A 24,142-nucleotide genomic window follows, 5' to 3' on the forward strand; every position below is an offset into this window, starting at 1 on the left:
GGTATGAATATTATCCCTATTTATAGATAAAGAAGCTGAGGCATAGCGTGTCAACTTGCCCAGCTGGTGAGTGTTGAAGCCAGGATTTGAACCCAAAGCCCTTTGACTTCCGTATTCTTGATCACCATGCCCTGTTGCCTTGGGAAGTGTTACTGTGTACACTAAAGTGTCTTTTAGAAGAAAAGGAAGGGGCTAATATATTGAAAAAGTAGATGTGTAGAATAGGTTCTAGGAAGATTTTCATTCAGAATAAAAATAGTTTATTGCTAAATGGGGTAAACCTACAGCTGTTCATAAACTTAATTCTTCAGAATAATTTCTTCTTTCAGGTTATTTTAGAATGTTACCAGAATCAGAGAGGACTTTCCTCTCTGGGCAATTGAGTCTGAAATTGCAGAGTAAGAAGAGACAAAGACTAGTCAGTGTGCTGTCCTGTAATTCTTTACTTAAGGCAATACAAAGCAACATTTTATATTACTCACTTCTACCAAAGATAGGATTACTTTAAAATCTTAAGGACACCTCTGGGGCGCCTGGGTGGCTCAGTCAGCTAAGCATCTGCCTTCGGCTCAGGTTGTGATCTCGGGGTCCTGGGATCGAGCCCCACGTCGGGCTCCCTGCTCAGGGGAGAGCCTGCTTCTCCCCCGCACTCTGCCTCTCCTCTCCGCGTGTTCGCTCTTGCAAATAATAAATAAATAAAATCTAAAAAATAAAAAAATAAAATAAAATTTTAAGGATACCTCTACCACCACTGCCACCAGAACTGACCTGGCTTTCTTGGTCTCAGGGGCCCACACAGAGAGGCTGGCCTACAGCTCACTGACACACTCCCCATCCCTGACCAGGCAGGTGCTTACACAGGGGCACCTCCTCCCTGTATCTCCTTTCCTAGGGTTGAAATGACAGACCATTGTGGCATTGGACATTACCCTCTCACATCATTTGAGGCCTTGTTAGTGGACAGGCTTTCTGTAGTAGATTCACTAAACAACTGGTAGGCAAAATGTCTGAGCTGAGGAGACTCTTCACAGGAATTATATAAGCTTCTCTTGTTTTTATTTTTTGTTCACTTTATATAATTTGTCTTTATTTATTCATTTAATACTTTAGTCCTGCTCTGGCTCCCTCTTCTATTCTAGCTGGGTGATCTGCAGTAATAACCCGAAGTACCTGCTGTCAAGGAGCTTACATTTGAGGGAGGGAGGCAAACCAATAAGCAAGTAAATAAATAGCTAATGAAAATAATTTCAGAGAGTGAGGACATGAACAATGAAGGGAAACAGAAATTGATAGTGGGGGGCGTGGCTATTTTAGGTCAGGTGATCAGGAAAAGTACTTCTGAGGAGGTAGAATGTGAACAGCGACCAGAATATGCAGAGTGAGCTGTTCAAAGAGGTAGGAGAAGAACATTCCAGAGGGAATATATAGCATGGTGAAGGGCCTAAGACAGGGCCATACCTGATGGTTCGAAGAACAAGATGGCCAGCATGACTGGTGACAGTGAGCAAAACATAATCTGGTATAAGGTGAGGTAGGAGACTTAGGGACCAGGTCAGAGAGGGAGACAGTTGATCGAAATTTTGTCTGGTAAGTCCAGTGTCTGGGCTGATTCTTCAGGGACAATTTCTGTTACTTTCTTGTTTTCCTGTGAATGAGCTATCCTTTTTTAAAAATTTTAATTGCAATTAGTTAACATACAATGTTATATTAGTTCAGGTGTACAATATAGTGATTCAACACTTCCATACATTACTCAGTGCTCATCATGATAAGTGTATTCCTGATCCCCTTGGGCTATACTTTCTTATTTCTTTGCACACCTGGTAAATTTTTTATTGATAACTAGATATCTTGACTATTAGAGTGTGGTAACTAGAAATCAGATTGTCTTCCCTCCCCAGAATTTGTTGTTGTTGCTTGTTGTGCGCCAATTGTTTGTTTAGTGACTTTTCTAAACTGCTTTTGTCAGGATTGTGTTTTTTGTATTGAGTGCCCACTAAAGTCTCTGTTCCATCAGTTTAGTGGTCAGCTGATAATTTGACAGAGATTTCCTTGAACATCTGAAACCAAAAGAAAAAAAAAAAAAATTACCCCAGGCTTTGCAGGCTGGTACTCCTTCAAGGCTTAGCGAGGCCATTTATGGTTCTCTCGTAGCCTGCGCTTCCTGCCTATGCAGAGCCTAGGAGTCTGGCAGAAGTGAAAGCTGAAGTGCTTCTTAGGTCTTTTCTAGATTCCCCTGAATAGAGAGAAGCTTTTCAAAGCCTTTATCCTTCCCCAGCCTCTTCCTTCCCAAGGTTATCAATCTGTCTACTGCTTGCCTCATCTGTTGTCCTTGCTGCCCCAGGGAGCTGCAGGGAGTATGTTCGCACTTACAGGCTTTTGATGGTGGGTAGGCCGCTTCAGCCTAGTCCCTCAGGTAGCTACTAGACAGGTCAAGGCACACAGCCACAGTTTTTCGATTCAAGATCCATATTGTTCACTCTGGGCCCAGTAAGCTGCCTCAGGAACACGGGGGGCTATATCTTCATGGACAATGGGCAACGGTAGGTAGGGTAAATTAAAATATCACAATGCTCTCTTTCCAAAATTCAGCAGCTTTTTTTTTATTAAGCATTTCCTTGGTTGTAAGGTTTATTATTATTATTAGATTCCAGAACTCAAAAAAAGTTGATCTAACAGTTCTAGCCATCGCTTTAGCAAAGGGACAGAGTTTTGGAGTTCCCTACTCTACTCTTCTCAGTGACATCTCTTCTCCAATTCAGAGATCATCCTTACTACTATGTGGAATAAAAATGTCACTCTAATGTAAGTTCCAAGAGAACAAGGACCTTTTGATGACCAACATATCTAGCACCGAGAATCATGCATAGCATAAAGTCACTGCTCAGTAAATATTATTGAATGAGAGAGCAAATGAATGAGGGAGTGAATACAGAAGAATATAGAGGAACAAGAATACAAGCAAGGGGACAAGACTTACAGGAGAAATACACATAGATCTGACTGAGACTTCAATAAACAAAACCACAATTTGCTAATACCGTTTGTTTCCTACAAGAAAAGAGAACATAATTAGTTGCTAGTGACATTAGGCAGAGGAGTTTGGGGACTCTCGATCAGTGGTTATCAACCAAGGGCAATTCCATGCCCCACTCACCATCCCCCTGGAAACATTTGCCAATGTCTGTGGACACTTTTGGTTGTCAGAGCCAGGGGAAGCGAGGTTTTACCAGTATCTCGTGAATAGAGGCCAGGGATGCTGTTAAACATTCTACCGTACACAGGACAGCCCCTCACAACAAAGATTAGGAAAGCCTCTTGGAAGACATATGAAAATATGTCATTTTAAATCCTCTTACAAGTGTCAAGTTGATAAATAGCAATGTACTTTGTCATCTTTATTAATTAAATAAATTAAAAACATTTCATAATCCAAAATTTATTTGATGTGTAACTTTAGACATAAATTGAAAGCCTAATGAAAATTGTATTTAAAGTATGATTTTTAGATTGATCTTTAAATATGGTTGTGTTCCAGTATTTGGGAAATTTTAATTACTGAAATAAAGTAACAAAGTCATATTCTGAAGTTCTAATTCAGAAAGATAACAGAAATAGCTAGAAAACAATGTAACCGTTGTCCTAATGCCAACTCTTACCTGTAGACTACATGTAGAATGAGAATAACCAAAGGAAATGATTATTTCCACAAATGAATTAAATAAACTGTACTAAGTAATCCCAAATGAAGGAGTATAAAACTTTGGAATGATGTTAAAGTGAGTCAGATGTGAGAGCTGTGATACAATTAAAAGTGCTACGTATTAACAGAGATAGTGAGGAAATGAAGGGAAAATATTTAGTAAGTGCAAAGCATGTTAATATTTGGTGTATTTTCTGAGTCATATTTACTATTTATATCTTATCTAGTTCAAGATTTATTTTTGTTGACCATGCTTACCATTCTGAGCTATGTCAAAGGTCCATGAAACCATTACTTTAGAAAGTTATTCCTATTGAATGGGACAGGCAGTTCATATTTTAGACTTTCTTTACATAGACAAAGGAAGCTTAGTATCTTAAAATAATCAGTTATGGCAGACTTGCAGAACTCTAAGGCCAGAGAAGAGATGGTGTCCCAAGCATCCCAACGCCTGTTAGAAGTACACTCTTGGATGATGGCCACACGCATGAAACTTGACCCCTGAAAGGCTGAAGTGATGAGAGGCAAAGGAAAGGATTTTGGAAAACTGGCCAAGAACATGACAACCTCTGAGATCAAAGAAATGTTCTAGGCGATATGTGCCTGAGAGTGTTAATGGATTCTTCACTGCTTCTTATGTCTTCTACTTTTGTCTGCCAGAATTTCACTTTGTCCTTCTTCAACAGAGCAGACCGTGCACCGTTTTTTGGAATCGTAAGCCCTGGTTAATCTTGATTAAGCTGAAGTGAACCCTTATCTAATACTTACCAAAAAAAAGATATTCTTAGGTTTAAGCTGATACTTAAAAGTGGTACTCTCCCTTCTGAGACCATAAGATAGTTATGGTTGTTGAGCATCTCCTGTGTCCTAAATACTGGACTATTGCACTTTAAGGACATTAACTCACAGGTGCTTTAGAACAGCTCAGTGAAGTTGGTCTTGTTTATCTCCATTTTAAAAAATGAAAATAGAGACTCAGAGAGTGTCAGTAACTTGCCTGGAGTCACACAGAATTCATATTCACGTCTGTAGGATTTCATTGGCCATTTCTAATTTAAACACTGAGTTTTTGAGAACTTCCTGTCCTACGTGTTAATTACTTATTCATAAATGAATCTTACACTTCAATGTTTTTTTCACTTTTTAATTTTTTTTTTTATATGAGTATCATTGACACGCAATGTTACATTAGTTTCAGGTGACCAGCAGGGTGATAGGATAAGTCTGCGCACTATGCTGTGCTCACAAGTATAGCGACCGTCTGTCACCATAGAGCATTATTGCAATACCACTGACTATATTCCCTATGCTGTGCCTTTCATCTCCATAACTTACTCATTCCGTAACTGGAAGCCTGTTTCCCCCACTCCCCTTCGCCCATTTTGCCTATGCCCCTCCCTACTCTCTCCCCCTGGCAACCATTAGTTTGTTCTCTGTTGTACTTTAATATTTTATTTAGAAGACGATTATAAATGCTCAAATTTCCATCAGTTTATATCTCATTTTGTAAAAGATACTGTGATGGGTGCTGAAGATAATACACAGTATGAATTGTGCCCCTTGCCTCAAATAGCTTATAACCTAGCTGCTTATAGAGCAGCTGTAGATTTCAGAACTTGAGGAAAATGTGAGGGAAGTGCAATTAGCCAATAGTCGTCTTAATGTATGCATCCCTTTTCCCTGCTTGGTAGTTCATGAATTCACTCACAATAAGCTTCCGAATTAGAAGTGGCTTGTCTGCACTAGGGTATTCCTATCCTTGGCAGATCCTTAATACATATTTGTAGAAGATGAAAATAATAATAGTAACAACTCCATTTCTGACTACCTTAACCTACTTGTTCAAATGTTGCTGCGGTAGCTTACAGAGGAAAGAAAAAGGGTTTTTGCAGTAAGAATATAGGGATTTTGTACAATAGCCACCTGCTTTGAGATGTAGTATTTAGAAAAATGTAATATGTACTTACATTTCTGTAAAGCATCAAAATATGTCTATTTATTAACTCATTTTCCTCTCAGTTTTTTTTTTTCAGATGTCAACAATTTTATTGTAGAAAAGTTAGAAAAGACAGACTTTTTTATTATTTGTTAAAAGCCTATAATTAGTAAAAGAAATAAAATTAAGCAGCAGAGAGGGAAGGTAGAAAAAGATGATCATTCATAAGAAGAAAAAGAGACTCAACCAAAGATATAAGCAGAGAGAGAAACTTGAAGAAAGATGGTGTGTGGGCCCTCGTTCTAAGTGCTCCTTGGAACTCGAGCTGGTGGCTGTCACGTCATTAGGAATGTTGACTTGTAATGTGAATCTAATCTGGTTTTAAATTTTTTCAGTTTCTAGAAGCAAAAGACCTTTAAGTTGGTAAAGATTCTTAAACTGGAAGGTCCTTCTATGTCCAGTTTTCTTTAGATCTCACAAATTTTTCTGTGTTTGCTCTAGGCATAATTGTTAAACATAGAATTTTAGAGCTAGATGATATTTCAGAGACGGTCTTAGTTCCTGTGCATGACAAGCAGTTACTGTAACTCAGGAAGTTCGGTGACTTTCCTGAGGTTACCCAGCTGGTTTGTGTAAGCCAACCACTTATCTTTTTAACAGATTGGATTCTAATATACAGGATGAAGTTGTTTCAGGAAGGACATAATCTATTGACTTTCTGAGACCATTGTAATTTGTTCTTAAACTTAGTTCTGTGATCTGCCTTGTTCTGTTTTTGTCTTGTTTTTGTAACATATTCATAGTTTTAGTTTTTCAACATTATCAATAGAAAGTTAAGTGGATATATATTGAAAACTTCTAGTTTGTTTTTATACAAGTATTAAAAAGCATTTTTGTTGTTGTTGTTGGTTACTGTCACTAAGTCTTTCTGATATTCATGAACAAAGTTGAAGCAAAAATAGGAAACCTTTCTATTTTCAGTTTTAATCCTCTCAAGTTTACCTAATGACTCAGTGGGTATACTAATTGAAAAGAAACATTTTTTTTATTTTTTTTAGGTGTAATCCCTTTCCATGGATTTTCAATGTATGGTAAGTTGAGCTTTAAAATATTCACTGTTTTTATCACACTTCAGAAAATTAAACACTAAGATCACACTTTATACCACATCACCCACCCACTTAACAAGTTATTGTGAACATTTTTAAACACTGAGTTTAGTTTTTGTTTATATCTCCAATTAAATTTTTTTAAAAATTAAGGGTCATCACGATTTTGTCAGATGATGATTGCTTAACAAATTAAAATTAGAACATATTGTGAAAGTGCTTCTGTGTTGACCAGGTTCTAATCTGAAGGAAACTAGAGATACATGTTAATATTTAGTTCTCATAGGTGGAAAATGAGGTTACTTAAATTCCTGAACTAATTCTCCTAAGTCTTTTAAACAAATAATAGGTCAGAAAGAATGTGAAGGGAGGGCCAACACTGAGTTTGAGTCTGTGCTTTCTCCAGACTGCTGGCAGAGACAGCAGGTTTCACTGAAGGCTCGCACGTCTCGAGGGACCATGTGAAAAGCGCATGTGCAGGCGTGAGAACCCTAAGTGCCTTTCCGTCCTCAGGTGTCACTGAAGGAGGAATGCAAGAAACTTGATGAAGATGAGCAAAAGGAAGAATGCTCTACACCTTAATGCAATTTAATTTTTAAATTGTCCCACATTACATATAAACATGTTGAAAAGTGTTGTCACCCCAACTGTTATCTCCCCACCTTTACACTAAACAGAAATACCTTAATGTTTTACTTTTATAAAAAGAATCAGCGACACGTTAACACTTCTCTTTGTAAAAGCCCCTCTGTGTTCAACATCAGACAATAATGGTGAATGACATATAACGTAAGACTTTTAAAACTAGCAGACAACGAAAAGGGTTCAGAAGACCTAGGAACTTTGCATTATGCTACCCCTGATGGTGTTGATCACAGGCTTGAATTACAAGGCACTCTGCTTTATTCTCTTGAGCAACCAAAATTTCATAACATAATACATAACGTTATAATGACCTTTCAGCACATTTCTCTTTTATAAATATGTGAGGAATTTAAAATAGAAAACCCCAAAAAGGTTAAGAATATAAATTTTTAAATCTAATAATAAAAATGTTAGCCTGTTATCTATTTTAATTCCAACTGCAAGAATTTTTCAAGTAAACAGTTTTTAAAAAGTGAACTTGAGTGATTTGGAGGACATTAATGATGTCATGAAGGTTTAAATCTAGCGATTCTTAGGGAACAAAATACATCATTGACTCCGACTCTGCTTATTCACACGTCTGGTCACTTAAGTAGGCTAAGGTTTAATGTTCCTAAGGAAGTAGATGAGGCAAAATGTTTGATACAGGTTTCTTTATACTGTTTAGAAATGTACGTGAAGCAGCCACACACCTTAGCAACAACACTTATTCAGAACCAGTATATACCAGAATAACCGGAAAGCGTCCCCAAGGGACGCCAGGTAGTGCTTTGCTACTTCAGGTTTAGCTACTGTGTTTCTTCAGAATTATAATACTTCTCTCATTTAAAAACTGATTCAAAAGTTTTTATTTTTAAACTGGCCTTCTCCTCTCCCATTTATGCAGATTAATGAAGTTATTGTAGGTATAGTGTGTTAATGATTTCACAAAGAAATTCCTATGGTACCATATTTAATTGATTAAAAAGATAATGAGCTAATTCATTTTTATGGAAGAACAAAATAGGGAAATGTGCTTTAAACAGAAAGTAAACTCATGTAGATTTCTTACATATCACATATAAAGGACTAAAGTCTTTTCCATTTCATAGCTATATAAGGGAATTCAACACAAACAGTAGTGGTATCTTGAATAATAACTGATTGTAAAGGTTTTGTATTATACATGTTTGTTAAAAAAAGTGCTGATTTTAAAATTCTCTTTTATTCCTTCACTAGAAATGATAATTAATGAGTACTGAACCCATAAAATCTTTAGACTCAGATTTTAGGTTTTTACATTTCAATAACTTTCAAAGTTAAAGGAAAAAATATGCCTAAAAAGGTAAATAAATTTCAGAGCTTCACTTTGAATTTACAATAATGCCATGTATTTATTCCACATTGCTTTTTCTTAGGTTGTTGCAATTGGAATATGAATTATTCTTTTTAAATATATAGAATACCTTAATTTGGGCTATTTTAATAAATAGCAATTTATTTTGGTAGTAAAATAAGTTTTTAAAATTAGTTTTAAAACGGAAAGATATGCCTGTCCGTTTTTGAATGTGTATGTATATAATGTAATTTTTTTCTCTATATATAAAAGTAGTTTATTTTTGTAGGTATTTATTTACTCCCCTAAAATTGATTTATCTCTCTTTTCCCCTTCAGAAAAAGTGAAATCTCTCCCTTGCAATGCTAGCTTTTGATGATTTACTCATCTGTAATACTGTGCACTGCCATTTATTCCAGATAATTGAATTTTTATATTTGTAAGAATTTAAAATTTTTTTAATCATTTTTCCTTTCACTTTGTCAAAAGGAATTGAGTTGAGTTGGCTTATTGCTTTCCCTGATAACTTAATGCCTACTGCCCTCAGGGGCAGTACTGATGGATTATGGAGCCTGAGAATTTCTAACTTGTCCGTTTTATATCATAGCTAAGATTACTCAGTAAGTTACTGTGTTTTAAAATTAATATTTAGGTAATACAGTTTTATGTATCTGCATTATAAATATGTTCATGCTGCATAAAATTCTCAAGGTTTGAAAAGATGAGAAGCATGACCATGTCAGTCCAGAATAATCATGTTGTCATATCAGCATCTGAGATTAGGACTTTCTGATATTCAGTTGTGGGATGTCTGATTGAGTTGACCCACCTGTGCTTAATTGCCAAGAATTGGTGCAAAGGAAAACTTAATTCAACATTCATTAGAGAAATAAATCCTCTGCCTGAGAGTTGTTTTATTATGAGTCCATAAAAACTGTCTTTGTACATGTGAGATACGCCAGTCTCAAGGACTAATAGTCTAAACTGTTAATCAAAATCTTTATTTTCAAATTGAATGAGTTGAAGACCATGATTCTAAATGCTAGTCATAAATCATCTTATATTTTACTTACCTGACTTCCAAAATAAAAAACTTTGAAAAACTTTCTGGATCCTTTGTGGACAAAGTGAAAATGAATTGCCTGTGTCTCACTTTCTTACTATTTCAATTAAAAAAAGAGAGACTTGACTTTACATAGATTTTAAAGTTACTTTGAATTTTTAATATCCCTCTATATGTAATTCCATTGTGTCATTCCGTTAAGTTGGGATTATGGTAGTTTTTAATTACCCCTTTCTTTATAATTTTTAACGACTGAACTTTTTACATGTGTATATATTTCCTTTTCAACATGAAGAAGCAATATATATGACTTTAAACTTGTCTTTGAATGAATATTACTATAAAATACTGATTTATTCTTTCATATTTCATTAATTTATTTTCTAAAGTTTTAATAGTTCTGCAACGTTATCGATTAATTTCTTTATTCTTTCAGTTGCACCGCTTTGTTTTCTCTACCATGAACCTTCCAAATTGTATCAGATATTCCGTGAGATGTATGTGCGGTTCTTCTTCAGACTCCATTCCATCTCTTCTCATCCTTCTGTAAGTTCATAAAAATTGGATCAAATTAGACTCTAATCTGTTTTCTTTCCTTAAGAAAGAAACTGAGTCTCCTACTCAGTTAAATTATAAAGCAACAAATTTTAATTTGTGATGTCAAGCATTCTACAGAATAAATGAAAGAGAAGAAATTGATATTTAAATATTTATGTTGATAATTAGGGAGGAAAAGGGTCTTGATCAGTTGCACTTACATTATCTTTTATATATTAACAGAAAACACATATAAAAATGTCTGTATTATTGACAAGGATGCCTACCCTCTTTGAGCACTGACCTCCTCATCTAGGCAACGAGGTTAATATGTCTCTGTAGGGCTACAGAGCGCCACGGTAACACTTGGCTCCTGGTGGGTGTTCAGTAAATAAGTGGCTGCTGTTTTTATTATTGTTGTTGTGATTATCATCATACTTTCTTCTTTGTTAATGAAAATCAAACATTTATTTGTCACTTGTTTTTCAATTTCATATTTGACTAATTGTCAGTTACCATAGATACTTTCTTTGTGTTCAGTAGATGGCTCCGTTGACCTCAATATGAACGTCCAAGAGGAGCCTATTGGGAGTCGAACATTTTTATCTATTTCATGTTGGCTGGTCCCTTATCACATCTTTTTTTCCCACCCATGAGCCTGAGTAAAAACAGTGTTTATTTTACTTTAGTTATCCTTTTTTCACCTTTGGGCCTGCTGTGGTCTACTTGCGGATAACTCCACGGACTCTCCGGAAGAAACACTAAATTGGAATGTATCAGGGCTACCAGATTTCCCTGAAGAGAAGACTCTGTCACTGCTATTAAACTGAATCGCTTTTCTTTATCCTGCACAGTTTAACCCTGTGTATTCCTAGTCCACCTGCCTCAGTCTCCGACTTTGCTCTCCTACATTGCTAGTAAAAGCTGACGAGTAACAGAAATCCAGGATGTCTCTGATGAACAAATGAAGCACCACCAATTATCTTGGGTTCCTGTTCTCTGAGACAACTAGAGTTAGTGCTTATCTTACATTAATTTTTTAGTCTAGAGTAATCAGAAATATACAAATAATTCTGTTTTCTAATAACCTCATTTTTAGCCTCAGATTTCTTACTCTCATATTCTGTATCATTTTATGCTTCAGAGTTAAAAAAAAAATTTTTTTTTTAACTGGCTGCCCAGTATACACCCATAGTATTTTCCTTGTGCAGAGCACTGAATCTTGACATCGAGCAACCCTGGATATTCCTTCTCTAGCTCCATGCTGACCTTGAGGTGTCCTTTCTCAGTGAATTGGTTGGGTCAGCCCTGCCTCTTGCCTTTCTTTATTCAGTGGAATAGACTTACAGGCAGTCAGCTCCTTTTCTGGCTTGTAGCCAGACTGAACTATTTGGAACCATGCCAGCCTTTTTTTCCTTAGAAACTCACAAAGAGGATTAAAACTTCCTCACAAAGATCAACCCTGAGGAATGTTGAGCTACAAGAAAGACTTTATTCAGAGTTGTCAAGTAATAAACACACTTGAAAAACCATCTGCTTAAATTCGTTACTTCTTGTCCTCTACAAATAATGCCCTTATACAAAGTAGATTTCAATAAATATATATATCTCTTTATACTAAGGTAATGAAACATGCTTGTTTGATAACTTCCTGATGCAAATTTCAAACAGTCTGTAGTCAGTCTTCCCCTGGGAATGGATTTCAAAGAAAGAGTGAGAAAAGCAGGAAATATTTTCCTGGATGGGTGAGGCAGCCGGAAGGGAAGGGACATATGGAGGGAGAGAGTCAAGGGTGTGGCTATAGTACCAGAGAAATACCTGGAAACTGGAATGCAGCCAGAAAAAACTAGTTTGCTGGACATAAGTGATAAAACAGGGCTTACAAAGTAGCAGGTTTTCTATAAAATGATGTTTTCCTTGGATTCTCTGAATATTATACACCAGGTTATATGGGGATCCTATTGTGTTAAAAAGGAGGTTCCTTAGCATACCTATAATAGCAGGTATACATAAATAGGGGGAAAAATGTATCTTAAACAAAGTATTAGAGGGGCGCCTGGGTGGCTCAGTTGGTTAAGCAACTGCCTTCGGCTCATGATCTCAGGGTCCTGGGATCGAGCCCCTCTTCGGGCTCCCTGCTCTGCAGGAAGCCTGCTTCTCCCTCTCCCACTCCCCCTGTTTGTGTTCCCTCTCTCGCTGTCTCTCTCTCTGTCAAATAAATAAATAAAATCTTAAAAAAAAAACACAAAGTATTAGAGATCATTATAGCATTTCCTGTTTTTTACTCTTAGACAATATAAAAATATTTATGTTGATAATTTTTTCCTCATTTCCATTTGAATAATTTATTGCCAGAGTTAATTTTTAAACACTAAAATATGTATTTCTCTTATGTTTTGTTATTATATCCAGGGTATTGTGTCCCTCTGTTTGCTGTTTGAAACTCTTCTTCAAACCCATCTCCCCCAGCTCTTCTATCATCTACGAGAAATTGGGGCTCAACCGTGAGTACCTTTCTCTCCTAATTGAAGAATAGATTGACATCAGAAAGTTCTGTTACATCATTGTAAAGCACCTTTAAAGATACAATAATCTTTAGAGAAATTAAACTAACAATTTCTCCAATAAAACAAAAATTATCAAGTAATAGAGTGTAGCTCTACATTGTGCCAAAAATTCTTGGAAGAATTTCCAAAATCCTAGTAAATTCTTATTTGCTGAGATTTTTGTGCCTGATATAAGAGTCACCAAAAGGAACTAATTTCTATTCATAAGGAAAGGTGTTGGCCAAAATTGAGGCAAAAATTTGTGAACACAAATACTACATGAGAAATGTGATAATACTAAAATTAAGTCACTTTAGGCTAAATTTTTCAGAGAACAACTTAATGAAAGCTATATAGGTTAAAGTTTGCTGTCTTTTGTTAAAGGAAACTAGATCAATTAACCTAGTAATGATTGTACACTGTGATTATTTTGTTCTAAAAGTTTGAACATTTGTTCATTTATCTCCATATGAGTTATCAGTGAACATGTAGGTATGGTACCTCTGGACTTCAATATTATTGGTTCTCTTCTCTTTTTTATAAAAATAACAATGTCTAAGGCAACAGAAGTTTCTAAATGATTTATTAATGTTTTGTCACTGTCTTCCCCTCTGTGAAACCAGTTTCCCCTATTGGCAGGCATATTTGAAAGGAGCATTAACTCTTTGAGACCACAAAGAGTTTACTCCACACTTGAATCTACATCAGATGGATGGATGAACGGATGGATGAGTGGGTGGGTTTAAGAGACAGACCAGGATTTAAATTCTATCTACTAAACTGCATAATCCTGATAAAGTTATTTAATTCATCTAAGTCTCATTTTCTTTCTTTAAATCAAGATAATTCAACTTCCTCATGTTTAAAATCAAGAGAATTCTTACCTCATGAAGTTGTTTCAATAGTGAAGGATTTTATACATATACATAAAATTTTATACATATATATATGTACTTTCTCTAAAGCACCGTTGAATTTCAGACATCTTAGATCTTAGAAATACCTTTTTAAAACACTACTTCATATCATCCATTGATAATACTGAGATTATACTCTTTCCTTTGTAGCCATTAAAAAACAAGATTCTGTTAATGATTAAGATTATAAAACAAGAATGTGGCAGAAATATTTTATATTGCACATAAGTCTTTTTTTCTTAAACTTGTAGTAAATTGGCCTCTGGTTTTACTCTTGTGCAATGAATATTTGTATATGATGAGGCTTTACTAGGATGAAGACATCTAGTTTACTGCTAGAAACTAAAGTCCTGATTTTTTCTAGCTATTTATGTACTTTAATCATGAAAAGGAACAAATTTATTTCAATGACTTTTGGCAAACATTAAAATTCTTATGCAGAAGAAAGTATAAAAATTTAATTGTCAAGCTAGAAATCAATTTTTCGAAGGCTTTTATGAATTAGAACTGATGCTGTTGAAGGTTTTTAATTAGAATTTAACTTCTTCAGTAGATAATAGGACTATTCAGGTTATCTATTTCTTCTTGAATAAGCTTTGTACTTTGTTCATTTAATCTAAGTTATATTTATGGACATAAAGTTATTCATAATATACCCTAAATATTCTGAATTAACCTTTTAATATCTAGAGAATCACAGTGACCAACACCTCTCTCATTCTTGAGATTGATATTTGTATCTTCTCTCTCTTTTTTCTTGATTGTTTGGCTAGAGCTTTATTAATTTTATTCTTCTTTGAAAGAACCATGTTTTGGTTTCTTTGATTTTCTCTATTATTCTTCTGTCTTTAACTTCATTGATTTATGCTCTTACATTTATTATTTCCTTCCTTATGTTTGCCTTAGGTCTATTTTGCTCTTGTCTTCTTGTTTAAGGTGAAAGATCATTAGTTTGAGACCTTTCTTCTTTTCTAATATAAGCAATATTATTATAAACTGCCTTCAAAGCACCACATTACCTCCACACAACAAATTTTGATATGTTGTGTTTTCATTTTCATTCAATTCACAATGTTTTTTCATTTCTTTCTTTCTTCCTTCCTTTCTTTCTTTCTTTCTTCCTTTCTTCCTTTCTTTCTTCCTTCCTTTCTTTCTTTCTTCCTTCCTTTCTTTCTTTCTTTCTTTCTTTCTTTCTTTCTTTCTTTCTTTCTTTCTTTCTTTCTTTCTTTCTCTTTCGAGAGAAAGAGAGCATGCATGAGAGGGGGATGGAGGGGTGGGCAGAGGAAGAGAGAGAATCTTGAGCAGACTACCCCCCCGCCCCCGAGCATGGAGCCTGATGCAGGGCTCCATCTCACAACCCTGAGATCATGACCTGAGCCAAAATCAAGAGTGAGGCACTTAACTGACTGAGCCACCCAGGCGCCCCTTGAAGTGTTTCCTAATTTCTCTTGTGACTTTCTCTTTGACCATGGGTTATATAGAAGTGTGTTGTTTAATTTCTAAATATTTGGAAAGTTATGATATCTATTATTGATTTCTATTTTAATTATGTTACAATTAGACAACATGCTTCATAAGATTTCAATTTTTTTTAATGTGTCGGAGTTTGTTATATGGCCCAGAATGTGACCTGCCTTGGTGAATATTCCAAGTACATTTGAAAGGAATTCATATTCTACTAGTGTTCAGCAGAATTTTCTGTAAATGGCAACAAAGTCAAGTTTTTGATAATGTTCAAGCCTTTACAAACTTAATTTTCTGTCTACTTTTTCTATTAATTGTTGAGCAAGAAATGGTAGTCTCCAATTATAATTGTGAATATGTCTATTTCTTCCTTCATTGCTATATATATTTTTACTTCATGCATTAGAAGCTCTGTTTTTAGAAGAACTGATCCCTTTATCATTATTTAATGTCTTCATTCCTGGTAATAAATCTACTGTGTTTGATATAGCCATCCCAGCTTTCTTTCAATTACAATTTGTATGGTGTATTCTTTCTGTCCTTCTCCTTTTAATGTATTGATTATCGATTATTTTCTAAGTGCCTTTCTTGTCAAAAGTATAGTTGGGTCTTCCAGTGCAGCAATTTGTCTTTTTATTGGAGTGTTTATTCCATTTACATTTATAATTGATTTTATTGAATTAAAGTTATATCAATTGATACCATCTACTATCTTGGTAGACATTTTCTATTTGTCTTTTTTTCTTTTTTTTAAGATTTTATTTATTTACTTGACACAGAGAGAGTGAGGGAACAAGCAGGGGGAGCGGCAGGAAGAGAGAGGGAGAAACAGGCTCCCTACTGAGTGGAGAGCCCAATTCGGGGCTGGTTCCCAGGACCCTGGAGATCATGACCTGAGCCAAAGGCAGCAACTTAACCAACTGAACCACCCAGATGCCCCTATTTGTCTTTTTTTATTCTTTTTTTCCTCTTTTCCTGCCTGCTTTTGAATTGAATATTTTTTATTACATTTTATCTCTACTATTGGATTATTATTTATACCTTTCTTTTTTTTATATACCTTTCTTAAAACATTTTTTTGATAGATGCCTGTCTTAGTTCAGTCTGCTATAACAAATTACCATGAACTGTGTGGCTTATAAACAACAGAAACATTTCCCACAGTTCTGAAAACTGAAAGTCTAAGATCAAGGTGATAGCATGGTTGAGTTCTAGTGAGGACCCTCTTCTAGGCTGCAGACTGCCGACTTCTTATTGTATTCTCACATGGTTGGAGAGCAGAGCAGAGAAACAAGCTCTCTCATGATTCTTATGAAGGAACTAATTCCCAACCCTGAAGGCTTCACCCACATAACTTCATCTCATTCCAATTACCACCCTAAGACCCTCCCTCTTTCCTAATACCATGACACTGGGGGAGAGAGTTTCAACATATGAATGGAGGGGTGGGACAACAGAAACATTCAGTCCATAACAATGTCCTGGGGTTTACAGTATACATTTTTTAATTAATCACATTCTACCTTCAAAAAAACTCCAGGCCTGGATGGCTTTACTGGTAAATTCTGCCAAACGTTTCAGGAAAAAATATTCTTTCTCTCTGTCTTCAGTTCTTAGCAGTTTGATTATGATGTAGCTGGGCGTGGATTTCTGTTGTGTTTTTCCTGTTTGGGGTTCGCTGAGCTTCTTGAATCTGTAAGCTTATGTCTTTTGCCAAATTTAAGAAATTTTCAACCGTTATTTCTTCAAATATTTTTTTCTACGCCATACTTATTCTCCTTTTCTTCTAGGATTCCAGTGATACAAATGTTGAAACTTTTGGTCTCATCCCAGAGGTCCCTGAAACTCTATTCATTTTATTTTCAATCCTTTTTGCTCTATGGTTCTGATGAGACACTTTCTATTGATCTATATTCAAATTTACTGGCTCTTTTCTCTGTCATTACCATTTTGCTATTAGATCTATCCAATGAGGGATGTTTTTTGTTGTTTTTGCTATTGTATTTTTCAGTTTTAAAGTTTCCATTTGGTTCTTTTTTTTTTTAAAGATTTTTTTTTAAATTTATTTATTTGACAGAGAGATAGCACAAGTAGGCAGAGCGGCAGGCAGAGGGAAAGGGAGAAGCAGGCTCTCTGCTGAGCAGGGAGCCTGATGCGGGGCTCGATCCCAGGAGTCTGGAATCATGACCTGAGCTGAAGGCAGCCGCTTAACCGACTGAGCCACCCAGGTGCCCCTCCATTTGGTTCTTAACAAAACTCAAAGAACTGTGTGTTAATAAGGGTAAATTTTACTATCCATAAATTATACCTCAATAAACTATTTCTAAGAAACTAATTCTGCACTGTATATGGAGGGGGCACAATGTGTGGTGCTATTGTTCTAATAAGACACTATGAGAGATCCAGTAAAATGAAACTGGATGACATTAATAATTTAGACTTAAAAGTCAAATGATCTTTTTTAATTTAAAATATCTGGTGGCCAAAACTTTCTTCAGCATTTATAAACAGATATTCTAAAACCAACCAAAAAGTTTAATTTGTCAGTACTACTCCTTACATGTACTTTGTTATATTAGAATAATAGTTATTTAGTCTTGAGGAATTTCTGAAAACTTGGGGGTGTTTTTTGGTCTTAAAAGAATTAATACCACATCAACAATGGCAATCTCTAGGTCCCTTTCTCTTGCTTTAAGAAAATAACACAGATACTTATCTACATAATATTGTAACAGCTCCAGCAAAGAGTTTGCCTAGCACCACTCAGGGGCAGTCAAGTGATGTTTAGATGCTAATAGATAGTACAGAAGTGTGAGGGACTGGTTTCTCTCATAAGGCACCAAAGCTACAGAGTTCATTTCCTGATTGCAGAGAGAAATTATTATTGTAACATAATCTACTTGTAAATAATGGAGTCTCATATCTCTTAGGATTTTTTTTTTTTTTGCAAAATCAGTTGAATTTTCTGGTTGACCTTTCAGAGTTCTGATAACCTCCCCTTTAAAATGAAGGGTTTGAAATCAGAAATCTAGTTCTAAGGTCCTTTATAGCTTTAAAACTATTTTTCTTTGTCTTCAAAGACTCCTGCCTATTGTTTTATTTTATTCATCCTTTGTAGCCATTTGACTGAAAAATGGGATATAATTCATTGAATTGGAAAAGTATACAGCTATCAAGCACTCTTTTAAGTATTTGGAATAAAAATTCAAATAATCATGATTCAAACTATTAAGAACTGTTGACTCTTAAGACCACCTCATTGATAGCTAATTAGTTCAGACCCTGAAAAACAGAACATAGAAGTGAATGAGTTTTCTAAAGGCTGAACTATAACATAGCAGATATAATTTTTCCTCTTAATATGTCGAGACCACTAATTTGAAGACTCATGGTTTCTCACCATTGCCCTTCTGCAGCTTTTAAGAGAGCATGTAAGATGTAAATGCATAGGTGATTTCTAAGCCTCACAGAGAAGTTACCCAAACAATGAATTGGTTGGCTCTTCTGATATTGCCTTTTTGTAATAAGAAAAGCCACTAGTAAAATGTATTTTCTTTTTCCTTTGTTTACAGACTTCGCATATCCTTTAAATGGATGGTTCGAGCTTTCTCTGGATACTTAGCTACAGATCAACTCCTGCTTTTGTGGGATAGAATCCTAGGATACAACTCTCTGGAAATTCTTGCTGGTAATAAGTGCTTGTTTGTAAAACACACATTTCTATAATAAAGCCCCTTTCCTTTCTAACATTCATCATCTGTAATTGCAGTTTGAGTCTATAGTTATTTGTCATTTTTAACTCATAAATATTTAATAGATCTATCTGCCTTAGAAAACAAGTACTGAAGTTCTGAGATCTAGATATTTATGTGTAACATCCCAACACTAGTGTATTCCTCGTCTTTCTTCTTTGCTCCCAGGGAAGTCCATTTCTCCTCCCTCGTTTCTAGTTGAGCAAGGGCGTACTATCCCTCAGCACCTGTGAGGTCCGTGTAGCGTGTACACTGCAGTTCTGTTCCTGGCTCCCCAGATATCTCAGCGTCTGTTGTGTGCCACTTCCCAACCACTGCCTAAAATCCAGACTGACACAGAGCCTCCCTACAGAATGGAAATCTTAGCTCTTTTGGACTTCAGCTTCTAATGAATTCAAAACCTTTTCCTTTTTGCTAACATCTCTGACTCCTGGTGATTGAGTTTCCCCTTTTAGGTATTCTCTTAAGCCAAAAAAAAATTTCATCTTTTTTCAGGAAGCCACAGATTTATCTCTTATTTATAATTAAGCAGTTCTTACAATAGATATACACACAAGACAACTGTAGGATAATACATAGGGCACAGATTTCTTATTAATTATATTATTTTGCTTCTCTTATACAAAATAGGCTCAGTTATTTTTAATCATTGGGATTATCAGGAAATTCAAATAAATAGCACAAGGTTTTCACAACAATGAGTGGAGAGCAGAAAAGTTGGCAGAATGCTGGGTCCAACCTTCTCCAGTTGTGTAATATTGAATAAATTATTTAACCTGCGTGAGAACTTCGTTTCCTTACCTTATATTGATAGCATTGTGAAGACACCTCTCTGGGTTTGTGGAAATAATGCTTAATTGAAGAAGACCCTTTTCTTGCAGAAGGTTCTTTAGGTACCATATTAAAATATTCTTGAACGCTGAGAGGTCTAGAGTAATTGTATGGCATTTCAAAAAGGAAAATTACAATAATAATAAAGTGCCATGAAGATAAACATCACCCTTGGTGTCATCAGAGATCCCACTTACTGATGTTAACAATTCCTACTATCTTTCTATCTCAATTGGGTTTTAAGCCCACACAGATATGACTTAGGAAAGAAGGGTCTGCCCTCATTTCTCTTGGCTGAATGGCAGTGATACTTATAATCTAGAGGTCGAGGAATTCTGTGACTTCTTTTAGATGTTTCTAATAGGCAGTTCTCATCCTCTGCTTGAACTCTCAGTGTTGGAGTCCTTGTCTGACAACATAGCTTATTTCACTTCTGGACAATATACCTTGTTAAAATGTACTCCTGTTAAACCATGGTCATCATCATGTTTTTTCTACTCTTGCCTTTCCCCAAAGCTTCTACTTTCCAGGCTAAGAAGCCTTGTTTTCTGCTACCATTTCTCAGGCAACGGGATTTTAGACTTTCCAGCAAATAAACCTCTTCTGGGTATGTCATAAATTTTGAAGAGTGTTGTGTATAGCTTTTTGTATTATTTCAAAAAGATATTAGAGCATGTTAAAGAAGGGGGTTCAGTATAAGAAAGTAATAATTAGGATTTTTCAAAACAGAATGGGCTTTTAACTGTCACCCAAAGGTTAAGAGGTTTTCTACTGTGAAAGAAATGTTGAATTGGAAGACCTTCAAGACCGCTTCCAATTTAAATTTTCTCATTTTGTGACTTAAAACCCCCCAGCAAACTCAAGTGAGAGAGAAATAAATGAATGTTGAATAATGCATTTGCTCTAAACTAGGCACTCTGCTGTGAGCTCAATGCATTAATAAAAATGTCACTGCTGTATAGGTAGAAATGCAGTCTGCACTGCAGCATCCGTCCGCTTTCCCTGAGTGTTTTTTTAAATCATCAGAGAAGAATTATAGAACATCTAGAAATGGAACTAGACTGGTGGGAACTCCCCTACTGTGAATCCAGATAAAGAGCCACGGAGTAGACCATTTCATGTAGGCATACCCAAATTAGTTTTTATTATTTCAGACATTTTTTGGAATGGATATTTTGGAACCACCTTTTTTGCTCAAGTTAGTCATTATATAGCCTTTAGAAATTGTTAGTAAATATTACTGGCTTTAATTTTGAATTAATTAGGGTCTTTTGAAAAACAGTTTAAAGTATAAGTGTCTTAGTGCTTATGATGGAGTTGCTTAGAATTAAAGCAATGAGAATAGCTTAAAAGATGACAGGTAAATATTAGAGTTTCTATATTTCCTGTGAAGCATGATTGCAGTTGAGAATATCCCGAAGTGGAGATCTTTACTCCTTGGCAAACAAACGTGTTCTGTGGAAGGGCTGGGCAAATCAAACATGAAGCAGACGCAAAGGAACTTCTGTGATGTGACACCAAGATAAATAAAGGTTATGAGCACATAAGCACTTGGGATGCTGAGGTCAATTAGTGAACTGATCTTTTTTTCCCCCTCTTATCTACCTTTGGAAAAACAATTTCCCGCCATGTAAAACTCTTTCCTGCTACAGCAGAAAATTTGGCCATCCTGTCAAGCTTTCACCAACTCTATTAAATTATACACAAAAAAGGAAGTAGCAATCACACTCCTTAGCTTCCCAAATGTCCCCATTGTCAAAATGATTCCAGATTTTAGAAATCTATAAAGAAGTTGCTGGTCCACAGAAATTCTTTTCTTTGATATTCTTATAAATTTAGAAGCTTAGTGACTTTAAAGTACTTAAGTTTTCTCCTTTTTTGTTAAAAGGTAAATTTTTTGTCCCTGATCTCTTGTATCCCTTGTTACATATTAAATAATCCCAGCTGATTTGACTTTTTAAATTTTGTTTTACCAGTACCATCTTTTTTTTTCCTCAGAGTTCTCCTGTCTAACTAGTTGCAATGCTTTTTTTTTTTTTGCTAGACTGCCCAAAATCTGTTGTATCCTAGAAAAGTGCCTGTGTTTCGCAGTCTGGTGTGGTTGCACTCAGTGTCTGTCTGGGGAAATTAAGAGGTCTGGATGCTGACTTCTCCTCAGGCACAACCACCTACCTGTCAGAGCCCAGGATCACCATAGCATCATGCTTCAGGCCATCTCTGGAAAACCATTCTGAAGGACAGCAGAGATGACGATTCATAGGAAAGCACCCAGATTTTCATGTCAGGGAAGAGTCATTACTACTTACCTTCAATCTCAATAAAGTCATCACAGAGTGAATGGTTAGATGCTCAGGCTCCAGAGCCAAGTTAAGTTTTCACTCTACTATTTTGTACCTGTGGGACTCCGAACATGTCCTCCAAACTCATTGGGCCTCAGTTTCCATCTTCATATAATGGGGCTAGCAGTGGTACTTAACTCATAGAGTTGATGTGAATTATCATTAGCATTATTATTATTCCCATAGTAAAAATGTATTTAAAGATATTTGTATTAGCTATGCCATATACTTAGGAGCCAGTCTTCCAAATAATTTTGGAGATTCCTTACCATTTATTTCCTAAATTTCAAGGACTTACTGGATGGGGAGGAAACTACCACCACTGGTGATAAAAAAGAAAAAACAAGGGAGAAGTCAAGAGACATCTTTAGGCAGCACCATCTCCTTGTCAGGGTACCTGCCTCTTATTCGGGTCCTTTCGCTGTTCACGATGATGCATTCCCTCGCGTGGGGTTTTATGACAGATTATATAATAAGACGGATTACATGTTAGCATTACTTTCTTGTCATATGCATATGATTGATAGAAACAAAAATCCAAATGTTGCTGTCTACTACATGTACATTATTGACCCTTAAGGTGTCCTATAATTTTTTTTCGAAGTTTCAACTTTTTTTTTCTATAGCCAACATTAATGTAAATTTCAGGATCAGTCCACAGCAGCTCTCCCCACAGGCCTATCCATTTATGACACTCTAGGAAAGTCAATGCTGAATATAAAAGTATAAATACAACAAAATACTAGAAAAATATATATTTTTTAAGATTTTATTTATTTACTTGATAGAGATAGAGGGAGAGCACAAGCAGGGGGAGGGCAGGCAGAGGGAGAGGGAGAAGCAGGCTCCCTGCTGAGGAAGGAGCCCGACGTGGGGCTCGATCCCAGGACCCTGGGATCATGACCTGAGCTGAAGGCAGCCGCTTAACCAACTGAGCCACCCAGGTGCCCCTAGAAAAATATTTTTTAAGAAAAGTCTTTATTGCACATGTCTATCAGGATACCTCTTGATAGATACGAAACATGATCTGATAAATTTGCAAATACAGTCTCCATATAACTTTTCAGAATCCTGTTGCATTAGTAAGAAATACCTGCATTAAAATAAACCTTTATTTGTCTGTATTTATTATATTTGTTATATATTTATTTATATTTAAGAACTTACGGCTTAAGTCATAGGTAGGAAAGAAGCAATTTATAAAATGGCTCTTTTAAGACCACTGAATTTTCCTTTTTCCCAAACCTGTGGGATTCGGTTTATCTAGCCATCGGGCACTCCGTCCTCCGGAGCAGACGGTTTCCGTTCATCGCAAGGCCTTAACTCAGAATGCGTGCGGGCAGTCATGTAAAGCGCGAGCTCTGAGCCCTCCTGGGGCTGTGGGCATAGCGGTCGATGTGTCAGGCTGACGGGTAGGCCAGCAGTTGAAACTGCGTTCTTTTCCAGTGCTGGCGGCTGCTGTGTTTGCTTTCCGAGCCGTGAACCTGATGGAGGTGACATCACTGGCTGCAGCCGAAGTAAGGATAAGTTTCACTCAGAGGGGCTGGGAATAGTTCCTGAGAGATTGCCAGGCCCCGGCCCTGTAGTCTCAGATGCATAGGATACACATTACTCATCGCCTAATTTTTTAACTCGGGTAAAACCTGTAAGTTTCAAGCTAAGTGATATTAAGTACTCAAGATTCCTTAATCAGTTGAAGACAGTCTTCTTGTGAAGGAATCACAAACAAGATTATTATAGGAAACCATTATAACCATTATGGGGGAAACAAGATACCCAGAAATTTTAGTAGCAGCTACTGGGGCTTGGGTTGCATTTTCTGGTTATTGTTCACATCCGTGTATTCTGCTAGAACAAGGAAAAACGAGTTGAGAGAGTTAAAGAGCATGCATTCAGATGATACAGTAAAGATACAAGGTTTTTTGGTTATTTTTAATAATGGATTAATTCTTTAAAGCTGGTTTCTTTTCAGTAGTATAATTTAT

The 24,142-nt window shown here is 36.0% G+C and overlaps 1 protein-coding gene across 4 annotated transcripts in view; it reads left to right on the forward strand.

Moving 5' to 3' along the window:
* Positions 1–24,142, forward strand: part of TBC1D19 (TBC1 domain family member 19) — a 159,694-nt gene that overhangs the window by 130,952 nt on the left and 4,600 nt on the right. For all 4 annotated transcript variants that reach the window (XM_078068474.1, XM_036099859.2, XM_036099857.2 and 1 more), the window contains 5 exons: positions 6,698–6,730; positions 10,208–10,317; positions 12,721–12,812; positions 18,808–18,923; positions 23,604–23,674. In XM_078068474.1, coding sequence (XP_077924600.1) covers positions 6,698–6,730; positions 10,208–10,317; positions 12,721–12,812; positions 18,808–18,923; positions 23,604–23,674 — 422 coding nt within the window. The remainder of the gene's footprint in view (positions 1–6,697; positions 6,731–10,207; positions 10,318–12,720; positions 12,813–18,807; positions 18,924–23,603; positions 23,675–24,142) is intronic.

Source organism: Halichoerus grypus, chromosome 3 (assembly GCF_964656455.1).
Source record: "Halichoerus grypus chromosome 3, mHalGry1.hap1.1, whole genome shotgun sequence".
Classification (NCBI taxonomy): domain Eukaryota; kingdom Metazoa; phylum Chordata; class Mammalia; order Carnivora; family Phocidae; genus Halichoerus; species Halichoerus grypus.